At 32.5% G+C, this 20,313-nt stretch overlaps 1 protein-coding gene across 9 annotated transcripts in view; it reads left to right on the forward strand.

Annotated features, from left to right (window-relative positions):
* The window catches only part of LOC114345508 (uncharacterized), a 285,375-nt gene that overhangs the window by 149,364 nt on the left and 115,698 nt on the right, over window positions 1-20,313 (forward strand). The window contains exon 2 of one of the 9 annotated variants that reach the window (XM_028296347.2): window positions 6,013-6,292. The exons of the other annotated variants lie outside the window; for them this stretch is intronic. Coding sequence (XP_028152148.2) covers window positions 6,184-6,292 — 109 coding nt within the window. The 5' untranslated portion in view covers window positions 6,013-6,183. The remainder of the gene's footprint in view (window positions 1-6,012; window positions 6,293-20,313) is intronic. 9 annotated transcript variants of the gene reach the window in all.

Here is a 20,313-nt window from a genome sequence, read left to right on the forward strand (position 1 = left end):
AGAATACATCTGTCTCCATCCACCCATTTGCTGTTGCTGTGTACGAAGTGTTCGGAAATGCCTTGTCCTCTGGAGCCAACCATGAATCCCAGAGGTTTTTTCCTTGGAACACAATTAGCGGAGGCAACTTTTCTCCCAATGCATTCGCTGCAAACAGCAGAGTGGTATTCTCCCTTCCAGGTCCACTAACCACCCGTGCCGATGGTTTATTAATCTCGCCAACCACTTTTGTTTTGGAGGGATCTAGACAGAAACTGGTTTCATCCAGGTTGTAGATTCTTGATGGTTTATGTTCTAGATCTAGCTTCTTCTTGGTCTCCTGAATGAGGTCAAGACAGTTGTACACAATGAATGGGTCCATCGCCTTCTTCCTGGCAAATTCTAGGGCCTGGGGCTTTTTTATTGAGAGCCGATTTCTTCTTTTGAAACCCAAGAACCAGTCCTCTCCTGGGTAACCATTCTTGAAAGGGGGGTTTTTATATTATTTGATATGACGTACTCTGCAATGAATACTTCTTTCCTTGAAAGCCCCCAGCCCCACTTTTCCAAAGTCTTGAGGCCGTTGGCAAGTGCTGCCTCTTCATTTTCAGATAATGCTGTAGGTCTTCCTGCCCCTACTCCAACTGTTCTAGTTCCTTTTTTTGCATGGAGAAGAGTTGAAAAAGGAACTTTGTACTTGTTTGATGCACTTCTAACAGAATGTCCTTTGTTGACATAGTCAATAGCTTGCTGAAAAGTCTCATTAGAGTATTTTTTATCTTTATTGTTTTTTCTTTTGTAATTTCTCACCATGATGTAACATTAGTTTAACTTTAAAACTTTGCAACTGATGATGTGTTTCTTAACTTTAAAACTCCTTCAATCAATTTTTAAAACACTTTCTTTGCCTGAAAACTATTAACAAAATTACTTGGGGAAATTGGAATCATGTATTCCAATTGCCCCAACAGCTGTGATCCCAATTGCCCCGATTTGATATTATTTGGGGCAATTGGGATCACAGCTGTAATTTATATGTCCTTCGACCTAGAGGGTTTTCACATTTTTTTTTTGGATTCTACATAATAAATTAGTTATAATCCATCATCTATTCGTCTTCTAAATGATGAGGAGTCAATCTGAAAAAAACAGGAAAAACTCAGAATAAATTAAGCGTAAAAGTTAAAATGTCAAGATTTTTTTGAAAAATCATAAACATAATAATTGAACCTTTATCTAAAAAACAATTATAGTAGAAGATAGAAAACAAGTTGGGCTACAAGGAAAATATATATTTAAATGTTTATCTTGTTATATATACCCAGTAGCGTCCGTGATTTCAATAGCCCCGCGATTCCAATTGCCCCACTTCACTGTGTAATTATTATACTACTCCACTTCAGGGTAATTTTTGGCTTTTGTTTCTTTTTACGAATTGTGTCTGAAGAAGGTACCTACACGTCAGTGTTAAACGGAGACAAATCTGTTTACTTTGACCGTTTTGGATAAACACTAAACAATACATAGGCGTAACCAGGGGGGGGTTTGGGGGTTGTAACCCCCCCCCCCCATTGGGATGTACTTTGAGCTCTATACGCTTAACACCATAGCCCTCAGAGACCTTCCAGTAGTTGTAACCCCCCCTTTTAGGTAGTTGTAACCCCCCCCCCCCCTTAGGATCATCCTGGTTACGCCTATGAAACAATATGAATTTTCCAAATAAGTATATGTCCATCTAGGGAGCAATAATCTCAAATATAATACCAACAATAAAATTCACTGGCTGTTTAGAGATAGTAAAACAAGTAGGCGGTTCATTTGACAGGCGAAGTAAATAATGAGATGTCAGATAAAAATATCTATTTAATGGAGTATACCTCGTATAATATGTAAATATATTATGAGAAAAAAAGTTTCTACCTTATGTTTTATTATAATACTAGAATAGCTAGAAAGATGTATGTAATTCGAAATCTCAACCAAAGACTGTAGGCGTCGGTCGCTTGTCTCGAGGCATCAGTTTAAACAATTATTTTTAATTTTAACGTTCAGCGTTGCGTTTGGCGCCACGGCCAACCAGACATCTACTTTCTAACTTGTTTAGTGGTTTAGTCATTCGCTCAATTCTCGTTCCACACTTCTCGAATTGCTCTCTTTTTCTTGGCAATTTGGCATTGACTTTAAGTCATGTATGTAAGTTTTTGTTCTGTTACTGCATACTGCATATATCGCGACGAGACAAGACAAATGGGTATATAATATATAGTCCAGGGCGCATCTGTTTTGAGATGGACGTTGAGAGAAATTTTTTTGCAGAAATTGCTTGAAAATAACTCAAATAATAATATTTGAGTTATCCTCCCACTCAAAATGGTCCGGAACATTGTTTAAATAATCAAAATGTCAAAATATGAAGAAAAAATTCGATTTTTTTATTGGTTTTTTGATTATAACTTTAAAACTATTCATTTCTGAGAAAAGTTGTGCTGACATAAAAGATGCGTAATTAAATTTCCTACAATACAGAATTGGTTAAACATTTTAAAAATAGTCACCCTTGTGGCAAAATATCAATAATTGCGAAAAAAACCATACAAAAACAAGTATGTATTCGCACTTTACGCTACACTTAGGACCTTCATATTTTACCCAGAAAAACTTTATGATATAGTAAAATAACTCTGTAAATTTCATTAAGATCGGTTTAATAGATTTTGCAATCCAGCTTTCGCAAAAAATTATTTTTTTTTTAAATGTTGCAGGACTGAAAATAAAGCAGATAGCAAGTTGAATTTTTTTTGCTTATAGAAGTGTGCTGTACCTTTCATTTGCAATTTGAAAAATTAAAATTGATTAATTACCACGGCGTCAGGAAACTTTTTAAATAAACAGTAATTTCTGGTGCTACGCGCAGGACAGCGTTGTTCGATTCACACAAGTTGATTTCCACCAAAATTTCTTCCAATCTTTATCTAATATATTGTTTTCTTACTCTATATTTTGTTGTATTTTAATATTTTAATTCCACAAAAATCAAACTAATTTTATTATTGTTTATGAAATATTGTTTAAACAATTGCATATGTTTAAAAATAATCAACTTTTATTCTCTAAATCAAAATATATGAACAAAGAAATTTTTTGTTAAAAAAGTGTTATTTCAAAAGATAAAGTATGTGTTTTTATTTTGCAATAAACAAATTTATTTATTTATATCGAAATGTAATAAAAATTAAAATGTATCAATCATTATCAAAGGTCATTGGAATGCCCAATCAGGGCAAACTATCCGCTGTCCTGCGCGTAGCACCAATAATTAATGTTGATTTAAAAAAATTCCTGGCGCCGTGGTAGTTAATCGACTTTAATTTCGCAAATTGCAAATGAAAGTTACAGTACACTTCTATACGCAAAAAAAACAACTTGCTATCTGCTTTATTTTCAGTCCTGTAGCATTTTGAAAAAATGAATTTTTTTGAGAAAGCTGGATTGCAAAATTTATTTTGCAAAATCTATTACACCAATCTTAATCAAATTTACAGTATTGTTTTATTATGTCCTAAAGTTTTTCTGGGTGAAATAAGAAGGTCCTAAGTGTAGCATAAATGGTTGAAAAACGTAAAATGCTCATACTTGTTTTTGTATGGTTTTTTTTCGTAATTATTGCTATTTTGCAACAAGGGTGACTATTCTTTAAATTTTTAACTAATTCTATATTTTAGGAAATTTAATTACGCAACTTTTATGTCAGTACAACTTTTCTCGGAAATGAATACTTTTAAAGTTATAATCAAAAAACGAAGAAAAAATCGAATTTTTCCTTCATTTTTTGACATTTTTATTATTTAAACAATGTTCCGGACCTTTTTGAGAGGGAGGATAACTCAAATATTATTATTTGAGTTTCTTATTAAAATGTGTAACTTATTAAAATAAACATTATACAGGGTGTCCCGAAAAGATTGGTCATAAATTCTGTACCATCTGTGAATAAGTCGATAACTCAAAAATGCAAACTTTTCGGTATGGCCATTTTAAACATTTTATTAGTTTTGAAGAATAAAAAATTTAAGATTTAACTTATCCACTTATTCACGGATGGTACAGAATTTATGACCAATCTTTTCGGGACACCCTGTATAATGTTTATTTTAATAAGTTACACGGGTGCGAAAATTTTTTTTAATTTTTGGTGACTTTCAATTTCAAATATCTCATTCAAAAGAAACTTTTTGTTTATTTTAAGGGAGCTTCGGTCCTCGGTAATAATGTAATCTTTCACTTGGCGTTTAAATTTTTCAAAAATATTTATTAGTTTTCTCAGAATCCGAAAAAAAAATGTATGCATTTAAAAAGCAATGGTCCGAAATTTTGCGCCTACGTCGCCTAGACTCTTAAGGGAAAAGCAAAAAATGAAAATGAGCCTCTTTCTCTTCTTCGTCCCGGTTTGGGTCTTCGAAATTATGGTAAGCCTACTTATGAGGAGAGTCGTTTTAGGGGGAAGGCCGGGATAGGAGTAGCAAACTGTTTTGCATCTTTTTTGGGGTCCCAAAATTGCATTCTCAGTGAAATTCAGCTTGTTCGTTTTGTTTTTAGAGATCACATCTGTGACGGCTGGACTAATGTAGAACTGTGTTTTCCAATTAAGTTTACAAGGGTGTCTTCTTTTTGCAGATTGACATTCAAATCATAGTGTTATAGTAGTTCCGCTATATTGGGTTATTAAATTCCTGTTTAAATGTATTAGTATGAATGCCGAATGAGTGTCTTTTTGTACATTCATTCATTGTGTTTGAGCTTAATCATCGGAAAAATAAATCTTTATTATTCAACTTAATTTCCTAGTATCATTATTTGTTCATTAAACTCGGCTAATTATTTATTTGAAGCAAAATTGAATACCCACGTTATGTGGTAGTGTTCCATCCTGCATACTAACGATTTTACTAAACGACATTTTGAGGTAACTTAACGACAATCATGTGCTTTCCAAAACTGTCTTCTGAATATTAAGAAACACGAAAAGTTCGTTCACTTCGTACGAAAATATGAACTTATGAACTTTTACGCCAAGCGAATAAAATAAACAGCATTTGGGAGTTATTTTTAGACCTTATGGCAGGGAAAAAAGATTTACTAAACTCACGCTGGTATATGTATTCCCCTTTCTTTTGGGGGAAACGGGATATTATACAAATAAATAAAGTTCAGTGTGGTTACAGAAGCGGTTTCATAAAACAGTAAAAAATTGGAGTTTTAAATTTAAGTGAAACAGTTGACCTCGAAAGGGTGATATCAGGGCTGTTCCGAGCTATATTGTTTTAGTTTCCATATTGAGTAGCTTTTTCATATGACTTACACTCTTACACAATATACGAAGCAGAGGCAATTTAATAACAGCTTTTTGTCGTTCAAAAATACTTCAATTACGTATAGAAGATCAAGTTTTTAGACTTGTCAAGGTCATTGTAGTCCATCTTATTTGATTTCTGGACATTCATTAATTGTTTATATCGCACTTTATTGAATGCTGTATTACAGTCAAAAAACACGCATGTATATCTTGAATGACGTCCAAGCACCTTTGTATTAGTATGTGGAAAAAGAGCTTCACGCATTCCTAGGCCTTTGGGAAACCCAAGTTGTGTATCATTAATGCACATGTCCAGTTTATCATATACATATTCAGTTGTGAATGACTTTTATAGTAACTTAGTAGATGGGACATCAAGCCAATGGTAGAGTAATTGCTGTATTCTCTTGAGTTTTTCTACAAGAAAAAGTAAAGGAAACGCAATACTTAAGAACCAAATTGGCGAGCTATGGGAAAGTAGAAAAAGAAGTACAGAAACCAGTGATTTTTGATATAGAGTTTATTGTCGTTACTTTATAGATTTTTTTGGAAATGGTAACACATCTTATTCATATAGTTTTTTGATAACGTATACTAGTTAGTTTAGATTTGAATGTTTCGAAATTAGTATACCTAGTATATTCCTATTTTTGCAATGCTATAACATAAAATTTTTATAGGAAACAATAAAATAAACATGGTGAACTAACAAGAAAATGTTATGAGACATTTCATGGTGATAGGACATCTTAATTAGTTAACTAAAATGTAAAAGTTGTGACTAACCCTAGTGTTTGTGACTATTTAACCTCCCCTGTAAAAACTAATACCCGTAGTAGACAGTAGGAACCATGTTTTATCTAACTCGTCGCAGAAGAGGGCCAGCGCACGTCAAAGGGGCTCGGCCCTTCATCATGGAAGTTTTACCAGACAATTTCAGACGGAAGATCTTGCTGAAAGGTATGTAATCGAGTTATACAGGGCGCTTTACTCGTTTATCTACGATGTAACTTTGTTGCAGACTTATCCTTGATGGCTTGGAAGTATTTCCGGACTTCAATACTAAAATAGTTTCTAGAGTCCTAAAAGCATTCCTTTTTGTGCAAATAAAAGCTAACACTTTACTCGATACTTTTTTTGATACCTTAGGTATACAGGGTGTCCAGAAACTCTACCGACAAACGAAGACAGGAGATTCCTCAGATAATTTTAAGACAATTTAACCCAATTCACCTAGTCCGAAAATGCTTCCTAAGGGAGCTAGAGCTCTTTGAAGATGGCGCCATGTAATTAGTTTTTCTTAAATACCTCCAGAACGATTCTATTTAGAAAAACGAAAATTTGAATACATATTTACTTTCCTGAAATTAATCGATTCCATCCATTGCGAATTTCTAGTACCAGTCATAGGCGTCCGTTTTGGGTAGGGCAACGGTTATTTTATCGCATAACTTTTTTGTCTTCAACTTTTAAGCATTTTTGATACTGGATTATTAAATTGTGAGGTATTCTAGTACTAAAAGGTACTCTTACTTTAAGTCGGTAGGATACACCGTTTTCTAGAAAAATCGATTTGAAAGTTTTTAGTTTTGGGAATTTGAAAAAAAAAAGTTAAAAGAATTTAAAAAAAAGCGATGTATTTTACCAATTTAAAGCAAGAGTAACTTTTAGTACTCGAATATCTCATAATTGAATAATCTAGTGTCAAAAATACTTAAAAATTAAAGACAATAAAGTTATTCTATAAAATAACTGTTGACCTACCCAAAACGGACGCCTATGACCGGTACTAGAAATTCGCCATTAATGAAATCGTTTAATCTCTGGAATATAAATAAATGTACCAGTTTTCATCTTTCTAAATAGTTTTTTTTTAATCTTTTTTTTTTAATTCAAGAAACGAAAAATTTTCAAATCGATTTTTCTAGAAAACGGTGTATCCTATCGACTTAAACTAAGAGTACTAGAATAACTCACAATTTAATAAGTCAGAGTCAAGAATGCTTAAAAATTAAAGACAAAAAAGTTAGGCGATAAAATAACCGTTGCCCTACCCAAAACGGACGCCTATGACCTGTACTAGAAATTCGCAATGGATGGAATCGATTCATTTCAGGAAAGTAAATATGTATACATATTTTCGTTTTTCTAAATAGAAGCGTTCTGGAGGTATTTAAGAAAAACTAATTACATGACGCCATCTTCAAAGAGCTCTAGCTCCCTTAGGAAGCATTTTCGGACTAAGTGAATTGGATTAAATTGTCCTAAAATTATCTGAGGAATCTCCTGTCTTCGTTTGTCGGTAGAGTTTCTGGACACCCTGTATATATACTTTCACGGAATATTGGACTGTCACCTATTAATTCTGTAACTTTTTTTAATTTTTTTCTTTTTCATTTTTTTTACAAATTTAATTCCCTGCATACGGCGCTACTGAGTATCTCATGTCGGTTTGAAATATTTTTTTACTGCCTTGGTCATATTGATCTTACACTGGCTTTATAAATTCTTGACTTCATCTCTGTGTTAATATGTCGGTCTCGCCATGTAGTGTTAATAAGGCATCCTGCCAGTCTATTTGTTTTTTTTTTTGTACTTGATTTCTCACTTCTTTGTGCAGGTCTCTGTAGCTGGACAATGTAATTCCAAGGCATTTTAATTCCATTACTTGTTCAATACTGAATCAATTTCTATTTTACATCTGATTGGTTCTTTGCTGATTACTATTGTTTTAGTTTTCTGAGATGGGATTGTCATAATGAATTCTTTTGCTCTTATGTTAAATCTGTGGACTAATCTTTGCAGACTGTCTTCATCTTAGGCTATCAATATTACTCTGCATAACAGAGTATTTTTTACTTTGCTCTTATGTTAAATCTGTGGACTAATCTTTGCAGACTGTCTTCATCTTAGGCTATCAATATTACGTCATCTGCATAACAGAGTATTTTTTACTTCTTTGTTTCCCATTTTCTGTATTCTCTTCCTTTGTTGACGATTTTGATGATTTCATCTATCTCTATCTAATTAGCTTTCTTCGATCCATCTTTCGACATAGGTCTCCCCAATCCTTTTCCATTATTCTCTGTCTGTCGCTAGTCATCCACCTAGAACCCACGTGCTTCTTGATATCATCTTCCTATCTCATGTGAGGCCTTCATCTGCCTCGTCTATATTCCCACGGTCTCCAGTTTATAAGAATTTTGTTCCATTGGTCTTAATTTTTGTCTTATGTTGTGTCCGACAAATATCCATTTCAATTTTGCAACTTCTTGTCTAACATCCCTCATTTTTGTTTTCTCTCTTATCCACTCGTTTTTCTTTTTATCCATTAGTCTTATGTGCAATATTTGTCTTTCCATTGCTGTTTACGTTTTTATGATTTTGTCCATATTTGCTTTTGTAAACGTCCACGTTTGGGAATCATAAGTGAGAACAGGGAGTACGCATTGATTGTATATCTTGGTCTTAAGATGTTATGGACATCTTTTGTTTTAAGGATGTAGCTTAGTTTGCCAAATGCCGCCCATGCCAGTCTAACTCGTCTTTTGATCTCTGTTGTTTGTAAAAACCTGTCCATTTAGATATAAAATAACACATAATCAAACAAATTGTCAACCCCAACAAGAAGAAACTTTGGAAAAAAGAAGTTATAATTTGGATAGTTTGACCCAAGAGAGTACAAGAATACTATATCAACAAAGACTGGATGGCAAACTAATGAATATAACTGAAACATCAACAGTAGAGGAGGTATATAGAAACGTAGTCGTTAGCGTTAAAAAAGCTGCAGAAGAAGCACTCGGCTTTAACACTCAAAGACAAAGTGAAAAACTATGGTGGAACAAAGAAATAGAAGCACTCGTAGAAGAGAAAAAGCAAGCGTATATCAGATGGCTGAGCAGTAAACAACAAAAATATAGAGATGAATACCTGGAACTCAAAAGAATAACAAGAAGAACAACAGTAAAAGCAAAAAGAGAAATGTGGGATAAGAAGTGCCAGGAAATTAATACCTACCTGGGAGGCAGAAAATGTACAGAAACATGGAAGTTCCTCAATAAAATAAGAACTAACGAAAGGAAGAGCACAAACATTCAATTAATATCCACACAAAAATGGGAAAAGTACTATGGGGAACTACTGACAGAAAATAGGGACGAATACTTAACTCAATCACCAACAGAGGTTAACATTGAAGGAGAAGATAACAATACAAAAGACAGAAATTAGAAAATGTATAAAAGAACTGAAAAACGGTAGGTTTCCAGGACCAGGGGATATCCCAGCCGAACTAATAAAATGTGGATCACAAAAATTGTTTGAAACCGTCACTTGGTGCATAAATCAATTTATAAATGGTTCTCCCGTACCCGACGAGTGGAAAATTGCTTATATTTCGTCGATCCATAAGAAAGGAGATAAGCTTAAATGTGAAAACTATAGAGGGATATCAGTGACTAGGACATTCAGCCGTTTGTATGGACGAATAATTAGAGACCGCATTGAGAAAAAAAATTAAGCACAAATCAAGAAACCCACCTCATGTTTATTGACTTGCAGAAGGCGTACGATACAGTTCCTGTAAACAAACTCTGGAACGTGTTACGACAGACGAATATTAGTATCACCTTAATAAAAGCCTTAAGAAATTTGTATGAAGGGTCAACATCACAAATAAAAACTGGAAACAGATTATCGCAAAGCTTCCTGGTTAATAAAGGTCTACGTCAGGGGTGTTGTGTATCACCGACCTTATTTAAAATATATGTTGCAAAAGCATTGAAAGAGTGGAAACGAAAATGCAGAGGCATGGGCGTAGACCTTGGAGAGATTTGCTTATATACATTGCAGTTTGCTGATGACCAGGTTGTTATAGCAAACGATAAAGATGATTTAGAGTACATGGCAAGGAAATTACAAGAAGAATATAGAAAGTGGGGACTAGAAATTAATACAGAAAAAACAAAATACCTGCCAATAGGTACCGAACTATCGAACATCACATTAGAAAATAATGAAATCATCATGCCCTGCGACCATTACACATATCTAGGAATCGTTTTTGACACAACGGGGAAAGATGATGAAGAAATAAAGAGAAGAATAACACAATCCAGAAAAACAATAGGTTGTCTAAACAGCTTACTGTGGAATCATGAAATAGGAAAAAGAAGAAAACACAATATCTACGAATCTCTTATTAAAAGCAGTCTATTGTACGGAGCAGAAACTTGGCGGATAACCGAAAACAACAGAAGAAAACTGGAGGCAGTAGAAATGGACGCTTTTATAAGATCAGTAGGAGTGTCACGCAGAGAGAGAATACGTAATGATGAGATAAGACAGCGAATGGGGGTTGACGGCTCTCTAACAACAGACATAGAAAGAAAACAGCTGATATGGTACGGACACGTCCAAAAGATGGATAACTCAAGACTCCCTAAAATAATTATGCAATGGGTACCACCAGATATATATGATCGTGAACTTATTCTATTTCATCTTGTCCGATCCTCATTATGATGTCCTCAGCTGTATTTGTTATGATTTTGGACTTGCTGTAATTCATATTAAGGCCTATCTTTCCAGCTTCTATGTCCAGTTCTTTCATACGATGATTTTATACGTGATTAAATTAAGGAGAATAGGGCTCGATTAGTCCCCCTGCCTTGTTTTGCTTCCTACGTCTATAAGTTCTCTAAGTTCCATCTATTTTGACTTCAATTTTGTTGTTTTGGTACATGTTTTCAATAATTTTTATGATATCTAGGAGAACGTCTCTCTTACACAGAAGATAGATTACATCTTTGAGTCTGACTCTGTAAAATGCTTTCTTTCAATCTATTCTGCTTTTCCAAGTCGTAGAAATGCTGGTCTATTATACGATTACTCTACTGAGTTCTCGTAATTTACTTTATGACGAATATTGCATCTGTACATGATCTTCCAGTACGAAACCCTGTTATTCATCTGCTAAACGTATCCTCTGATCCATTAGTTCTGGTATAATTTTGGTTATAAGTTTTAGGTAGTATTTAATAAGTTGATACCTTTCTAGTTTTCTGTCTTTTTATCTCCTTTTTTGAATAGTAGAATTAGTTCATTCGAGCTCCATTCTTTAGGTAGGTATTTTCTGTTTTTCAGCCTTTCAAGTGTTTTTCCATCTTCCTGTGTACTGATATTAACTTCTTCATTTGTGGTAATTTTTGGTGTTTCCGGTTCTAGCCTCATTTGTTTTCCTCTATATAGAGCTTTTTTAAATAGTCAGATAAATCTTACTGCCCTTTTTTATTTAATGAGATTAGAAATTTGGCCATGTGCTCTAACTGGTAACTTTATTCAGATAAAAGCTCTTCTGGTGGTGTCGTTTTGGGTAACAGACGTGTTTTTCTCTCGCGATTTGCTTATATGATTTTGTGCAGTTATCTCACTACATCAAATATTTCTATTGGTGAACATTTCCTATTGTTTTCTTAAATTCAGCGTGTTTACGTCTTGTATATTTATTTCTACTTTATTATTTGGATAAAGTGATTACTTTAAAAAAGTTATTCATAACTTATTATCGTTGTTTGGAAATTGCTTATAACAGCATTAGAGGCCCTTGTCTTCGACAGTCTTGACTAGATTTTTTCACTTTTTCCGGTCCTTCACTGGTTCTCTCCAATCCAATTCTTCTATGTCAGTCCGGACGGCATCCAACCACTTCCTTCGTGGTCTCCTTATTTTCTTCCCTTTTCTCCTCTGCTTGCAAAACTCTTAGGGCGTTTCTTTCGTGGCATTCATAGTCTGGGCTGATTATCGGAGAATAGGCCATTTTTGGGAAAAGTTATTTACCACCAATTTTATTGCTGGAATCGAATCTTATGATTGTATATATTAATAATATAGGTATGCAAAGTCCGCAGATAGTGTGTTACTTTTTTTATAAACAAAATGGCGCCCGAAAATCGTATTTTTTCAATTTTTGCTCTATAACTACAAAGATTTTATCTTTACACCAAAAACACTCAAATAAAAATTCATTGCAATTAAATTTTACATAGAGACGTGTGTTTTCCGATTTACTTCGACGAAAACTTTGCCCGGAAAAGGCGGGTTTTTCCAACAAAATCTTTAATTTTCAACTAAACTTTTAGATAAGTACTTGTTAATTAATAATTAAATAACTTGGTAATGTAAAAGCCCTTTTCGTATAGATTATAATTCCAGAAGCCGATGGAAATTGAATGAACAGTTTAGCAACAATTCAATTGTTAATTAAAAATTTACGGTCGCTGTAATAACGACAATAATTGTGATGCCTAAGATTAACCATGATTTTTTCATAAAAAGACACTATACCTATCTAATGTACTTTACAGAATTGAAATTGGATTATTTAAGCGGCCTCAGGAATATTTTAAAATTATTAAGAATTTTTTGGCTTATAAACAAATAGAATACCTCGGGAAATATTAAACTAAATTAAATTGTGAAAACGGTATTAGAAAAACAGCCGCAGGACGCTTCTTTTAAAGGAAAGACGTTTAAATATGACGAGTGGTTCCTGAGATACAACCGGTCAAATTTGACCGGAATTTACGGCAAAGATATAAACAATAGGGTCATAATTTTCAAACCCTCACCTTTTTATTTTTGTCCTCTTTCTCCACACCAATTTTCATATCCTTAAAATACTCATAACATATATTATTATAATAAAAACTATCGATAATACGTGTGAAAATTGCCAAAAATAGCAAAATTCCAATCAAAAATTAGGTTGGAGAAAATGTAACCCTCAAAGTTCAAAATCGGTATACGTTAAAAAAATGCATTTTCTCGGCTTCCCATGGAGCAATTTCCTTCATTCTTTTTTTGTTCCCAAGTAACTCGAGTAGAGCCATCGAACTAACGCATTATTAAATGTCAAACTTGCTTTTGTTTTGTTATAATAAATTAATTTATTTATTATAACACAAAATTTTAATTTGTTTAAGTAAAAATTGTTTAAATAATTATACAGCTTTCAAATGAGAATATTTATGTTTTTAACTTTAAAAGGTACACTTGCAGTAAGTTTATCTAAAAAAAAAGCCTACAACTGAAAAAAATATGTAGTTTTCTGTTCTTATAAATAAATTAATCTATTATAACAAAACAAAAGCAAGTTTGACATTTAATAATGCGTTAGTTCGATGGTTCTACTCGAGTTATTAGGGAACAAAAAAAGAATGAAGGAAATTGCTCCATGGGAAGCCGAGAAAATGCATTTTTTTAACGTATATCGATTTTGAACTTTGAGGGTTACATTTTCTCCAACCTAATTTTTGATTAGAATTTTGCTATTTTTGGCAATTTTCACACGTATTATCGATAGTTTTTATTATAAATATGTTATGAGTATTTTAAAGATATGAAAATTGGTGTAGAGAAAGAGGACAAAAATAAAAAGGTGATGGTTTGAAAATTATGATCCTATTGTTTATATCTTTGCCGTAAGTTCCGGTCAACTTTGACCGGTTGTATCTCAGGAACCACTCGTCATAATTAAACGTTATTTCTTTTAAAAGAAGCGTCCTGCGGCTGTTTTTCTAATACCGTTTTCACAATTTAATTTAGTTTAATATTTCCCGAGATATTTTATTTGTTTATAAGCCAAAAAATTGTTTATAATTTTAAAATATTCCTGAGACCGCCTAAATATTCCAATTTCAATTCTGTAAAGTATATTAGATAGGTATAGTGTCTTTTCATGAAAAAATCATAGTTATTCTTATGCACCATAATTATTGTCGTTATTATAGCGACCGTAAATTTTTATTTAACAATTCAATTGTTGCTAAAATGTTCATTCAATTTCCATCGGCTTCTGGAATTATAATCTATACGCAAAGGGCTTTTACGTTACTAAGTTATTTAATTATTGATTAACAATTACTTATCTAAAATTTTAGTTGAAAATTAAAGATTTTGTTGGAAAAACCCGCTTTTTCCGGGGAAAGTTTTCGTCGAAGTAAATCGGGAAAAACATGTCTCTATGTAGAATTTAATTGCGGTGAATTTTTATTTGGGTGTTTTTGGTGTAAAGTTAAAATCTTTGGAGTTATAGAGCAAAAATTGAAAAAAACACGATTTTCGGGCGCCATTTTGTTTATAAAAAAAGTAGCACACTATCTGCGGAATTTGCATACCTATATTATTAATACATACAATAATAAGATTCGATTCCAGCAATAAAATTGCTGGTAAATAACTTTTCCTTGTATTTTGCTAATTAGCCCAGAGTATCATGAAACATGTCCCAACCATGTAACTCTTTGCGTCCTGATTTTCTGTGTTATTTTGGGTGTCTTATACATACATCTCCATTAGCTCATTGTTTGTTTTTCTCCGCCATTATTAGCTTACTTTATACCACCAAAACTTTTCTCTCAAGATTTTCCTGTCTCAAATCTGTAGCAGTTTTCTTCTTTCTGATTTATTGTCTGAGTTTCACATGTATACAGCACCGTTTATCTCACTATTGTTTCGTAAGTTCGAATCTTGGCTACCCTAGCCCTAGACACGTTTTTTACCTTCAGCAGTGCGTTTAATAATGCTTTGCTACCGTCAAAAAAATAAAGAAAACTAATATTCAATCCTAAATATTTTTGAAAATTTTTAAAGTGCACTGTTATAAAAATATTTGGTTTCTTAAGAACCATAAACTTCATTTAAAAAATTATAATTTGTTGTCACCAAAATGTAACCTATAAAAAGATAATTTAGTATGGAAATACTTCCAAAATCAAGAATGTCATTCCATATTCTTCTTCCATCTGACTCTTACAACACCCTGTATTTTAGCACTCAGGAAATAATTTTCCATTTTCTATAGCTTGGCATTTGTGACTCATAAAGCATTGCATGAGTGTTTGTACTAATTGATATTGAGAGTGACTAATCGCCCTACTCTCGGCTTGGTAGCGACATAAGCGACAGGATTATATTTTAAAACCCATTTACGTAATCGTGCTGTTTACAAATTGTTACGATAGATATTTTGAATTGTAGACGTTTATTTGGATTTAAAGCTTCAACAAATAAAATTGCTTTTCTAGAATTCAATTATAATTTCTTAAAAAGTTTGTTATTTGGCTTCTTGTATGAAGGTTTTTAACTAAAGCAAATGTTTAAAGTTTAAAGGTGTTTTATGCTTTTATTATTTATTTGCTTTTTCAACTTATTTAATATTTATTATACAGGGTGTAACGAAAAGATTGGTCTTAAATTATACCACACATTCTGGGGTCAAAAATAGTTCGATTGAACCTAACTTACCTTAGTACAAATGTGCTCATAAAAAAAGTTACAGCCCTTTGAATTTACAAAATGAAAATCGATTTTTTTCAATGTAGGTACCTCTCGAAAACTATTGAGATATTTTATTGAAAATGGACATGTATCATTCTTATGGCAAGAACATCTTAAAACAAAATTATAGTTAAATTTGTCCATCCCATAAAAATTTTATGGGGGTTTTGTTCCCTTAAACACCCCTCTCAAACTTTTGTGTACGTTCCAATTAATTCATTATTGTAGTACCCATAGTTAAACACAACGTTTTTAAAACTTTTTTGCCTCTTAGTATTTTTTCGATAAGCCAGTTTTTATCGAGATGCGCCTTCTTTTTTAATATGTTTACATAAAAATTTTATGGGGGTTTTGTTCCTTTAAACCCCTGAAATTTTTGTGTACGTTCCAATTAAACTATTATTGCGGTACCTACCATTAGTTAAACACAGTGTTTTTAAAACTTTTTGGTCTCTTAGTCTTTTTTTGATGTCACCTTTTATCGAGATGTGGCTTCTTTTTCAAAATATACCTAAAAATGTAAATTATAAATACATTTTCAGATTATTAACAGGTTTCTATAATCGTACTTAACCATATACAAATATGTGGTGGATTTGACAAATATTTATAATATCTCGATAAACACTGGCTTATCGAAAAAGTACTAAGAGGCAAAAAAGTTTTAAAAACATTATGTTTAACTAATGGTGCCACAATAATAATTTAATTGGATCGGACACAAATGTTGGGGGGGGGGGGGGGGTTAAGGGAACAAAACTCCCATAAAATTTTTATGGGGGTTTTGGGGGATTTATGCACAAATTCACTTTAATTTTTTTTAAGATGTTGCTGCCATAAGAATGCCACAAGTCCATTTTCAATAAAAAATCTCTAATAGTTTTCGATATATGAAAATAAAACGATTTTCATTTTGTAACTTCAAAGGGCTGTAACTTTTTTTGTGTGCACTATTGTATATAGGTAAGTCAGGTTCAATCAACCTATTTTTGGCGCCAGAATCTGTGGTATAATTTATGACCAATCTTTTCGTTACACCCTGTATATTTTGATATGAAGAAAGACGGCAGAGAACAAAAAAATAAAGAAAAGGCGGTGAAAAACGGATCAGACCAGTTTATCAGAAGAATTATTATATTCGCTTGAACAATGTAGGCTCCTGAACTTCACCTCAGTTTAAATATACTAAGAGCCACGAAAACAGTCAAAGCTATAGTAGGTCTGCTAAAAGGGCACTGTAAGCTGAAAAGGCAGTTGAAACTGATACGCTTGGCAGATGATGACCTATGCAGATTCCTAGAGGAAGAAACATCAGAGCACATGTTTTATTAGTGTGACAGCCGTTTCCAACTGGAAAATCCAAGCAAGCGACAGAGCAGAATGGCGCAGAAAGCTTAACAAGGTTGAGACCCTTTAAGAGCTCTAGCACCATGATGATCTTCTCTTCCCTATTTCTTTTTTGTTGTTTTGTATCTATTCTTTCTTACGTTTCTTACCTCTATAAACGACTCCGCCCATAATTTACCAGGACTGAGCAACGGTGCTTTCGAGCATAGTTTATCAATGTTCTAAGTTTAATTCTTCATAATCTAGTGCCCTGTATATGGTCCAACATGTGATCTATAGTTTGCTATACAGTTGCATTGTAAAGAAAGTTTATGGGCACATCATATTTCCCATTAAAATTTTTCCTGATAAGTTGACATTTGTTGTGAATGTTAAAATTAAATCACACTATGAATTAAATTATTATTTATTGTTGCTTTCTCTCTCGCATTATTTAGACGTAATAGTAAATACTTGCGAGACACATAACGCCAAAGGGGATCTTCATAATGTAAACTTTTGACACGCCTTTTTATTTTTGCAATATTCAATTTACAATAAAGATCATTTGAAATTACCTTGCCAGTCTGTTGCTGTTACATAAACGTGCATTTAAAAGTATTTTTCAATTAGGATGTCAAGGAATTTTGTCTATATATGTATAGTTGTACCATATGACTAAATAGTTGTTGAAATTGTAATAAGTTTTTGAACATATAATTATCTGTATATACAGTGCTAGTCAAAAGTGTTTGATACCCTCTCGTATCTTTTGAACGGTTATATTTGTAATAGTGAAATCTGGATGGAGGAAATAAACGGACCTGAGCTTCTCAAATAGTCATCATGTGACGTAATAGTGACAGATGACGTTACAGAGCCACTTTGACTGATAATTTTAAATGGGACCTTATGGGATATCTCGTTTGAAAGGCATTGAAAATACCTATTCAACATTTGTTTGGGCTAAGTTGATTTTGATGAATAGATATAAAATTGTAGTTTCGCATTTAATTAATAAAGATTCAAACGTTTGCCTATGGTTATTTGTCAAAAAAGTTGACGTTTTTCAATTCTTTAATTCTTTTTACGTCATCGTCAACTTTTACGACAAATAAAAATAGGCGGACGTTTGAATCTTTATTAATTGAATGCGAAACTACAATTTTATATTAATTTAATTTAGTTATCAAAATCAACTCTGCCATAAGTTCCAATTTACTACTATCGGTCAAATTGGCTCTGTAACGTCATGTCACTATTACGTCACCTGTTACAACTATTTGAGAAGCTTATGTCCGTTTATTTCCTCCCTCCAAATTTATATATTTTAAACCGTTCAAAAGATACGAAGGGGGAGGGGACTTTTGATTAGCACTTTTGACTTTTTGATATATTAAAAAATGTAACACGATAATTGAGCCCATCAGAATCAAAACCTGCTAAATCCTAAATATTGCGTTTTCCCTATTTATAATAATAATATAGAGTTTATTTATAGCAAAAAAATTTTACAATACAAAAGATATATAACAATATATAAATAAACCCAGTTTCTCACAGAAGTTGTGAGCCACATGGACTACAACTTGTACGTGAGGTTTGAGTTTTTTAACACTGTTCTAAGTACAAATTCTAATATTTTTACAACAATTTTACAAATTTAAAATAGAAATATGGAAACTTCTGATAAACTAAAATTAAAATTAGTAGAAAAAAAGAATTACTTATCTAACATTTCAGTTCCTTACTTTTTTACTTTTTACAACATATAACAATTAAATTTCAACAATTTTACAACATTAAAATATAAATATGCAATCTTTTGACAGATTAAAACTAATAAAACACAAAATTATTTATCTAATTTCAGCTCATTACTACCTATTCACTAATTCACGTAATTTATGTCTGTTACCATGGATCCACTTTTTTAACTCTTTTTTAAATTTTTTATAATTGTATATTACTTTAATGGTAGACGGTAGGTTATTGAAAATTTTTGGTCCCAAAAAATCAATGCAACGTTGGCCGATTGTTTTTTCTTTTTTTGGCACTAATGTTGTTAAATTTCTATTTCTGGTTTGGTATGTATAGTGGGTACAATCCAGAAATGATTTCTCGTTGTGTAAATACAATAAAGATTTGTAAGAGTACAACTGGTTTAGATCCATGAAATGACTGTCAGTAAATAATTGCTCCACTGAAGACCTTATACCCCTTCTATATATATTACTCTAATAATCCAATTTTGTATAATGTTTAGATTTTTAAGGTGAGTATTGTAAGCTCCACCCCAACCAATAATCCCATAGGCTAATTGTGATTGTACTAGAGAAAAGTATAAAGTCCTCAAGTGGTGAACATCCAGGAAGTCGCGAAGATATTTAAATTTTGATAGTAATCCTCGTATTTTTTGGACTACATATTTTATATGGTGATCCCATTTTAGGTGTCTGTCATTTAATGTATAATACCAAGGTACTTAATGCTTTCTGTATCTGGAATTTTTGTATGGTTGTCAATTTTCAGTTGGTTGAAGCTTGGCAACCCAGCGGTGTATGATGAAAACGGCACGTATTTAGTTTTTTCAACGTTTAAAGTTAACTGGTTATGTTGAAACCATTTTTTTATTTTTACAAAGTCCATTTCGACAGTTCTCTTTAAATTTTCCCAGTTGTTACTACTGTAAAAAATTGCTGTATCGTCAGCGAAACTTATGATTTGGCCTGAGGTCTGTAATGCAAGTAAGGTGTTTATGTAAACAGTAAATAAAAGCGGCCCCAAAACCGTTCCCTGAGGAACTCCATAAGTCACAGTTCTGGTCCCGCTCATCCTACCATTCACAGTTACCTGTTGCTGTCTATCACTTAAGTAGCTTTCTAACAAATTCAATACCACACCTCTTATGCCGTAATTATTTAGTTTTTTTAACAATATCTTGTGGTTTACAGTATCAAATGCTTTAGAAAGATCCACAAATATACATAAAGAAGCTTTTTTATTATCTAAGGAATTATAAATATTTTTTGTCAACTTACCTATTGCATCTTCTGTAGACCGTCCCTCTCTAAATCCATATTGATTTTCGGATAATATATTATGTTTCTTGAAAAATTTATTTAAACGAGATTTTATTATTTTTTCGATTATTTTACTGAGATTCGAAGTTAAACTTATCGGTCTGTAGTTGCCAAGTTCAGTACGATCACCATTTTTAAAAAGCGGTTTAATTATACCTGTTTTTAATACATTGGGAAATATACCTAATCGGAAACAGTTATTGATTATATACGTCAATGGTTTAGCAATTT

The sequence above is a fragment of the Diabrotica virgifera genome, chromosome 2 (genome assembly GCF_917563875.1).
Source record: "Diabrotica virgifera virgifera chromosome 2, PGI_DIABVI_V3a".
Lineage (NCBI taxonomy): Eukaryota > Metazoa > Arthropoda > Insecta > Coleoptera > Chrysomelidae > Diabrotica > Diabrotica virgifera.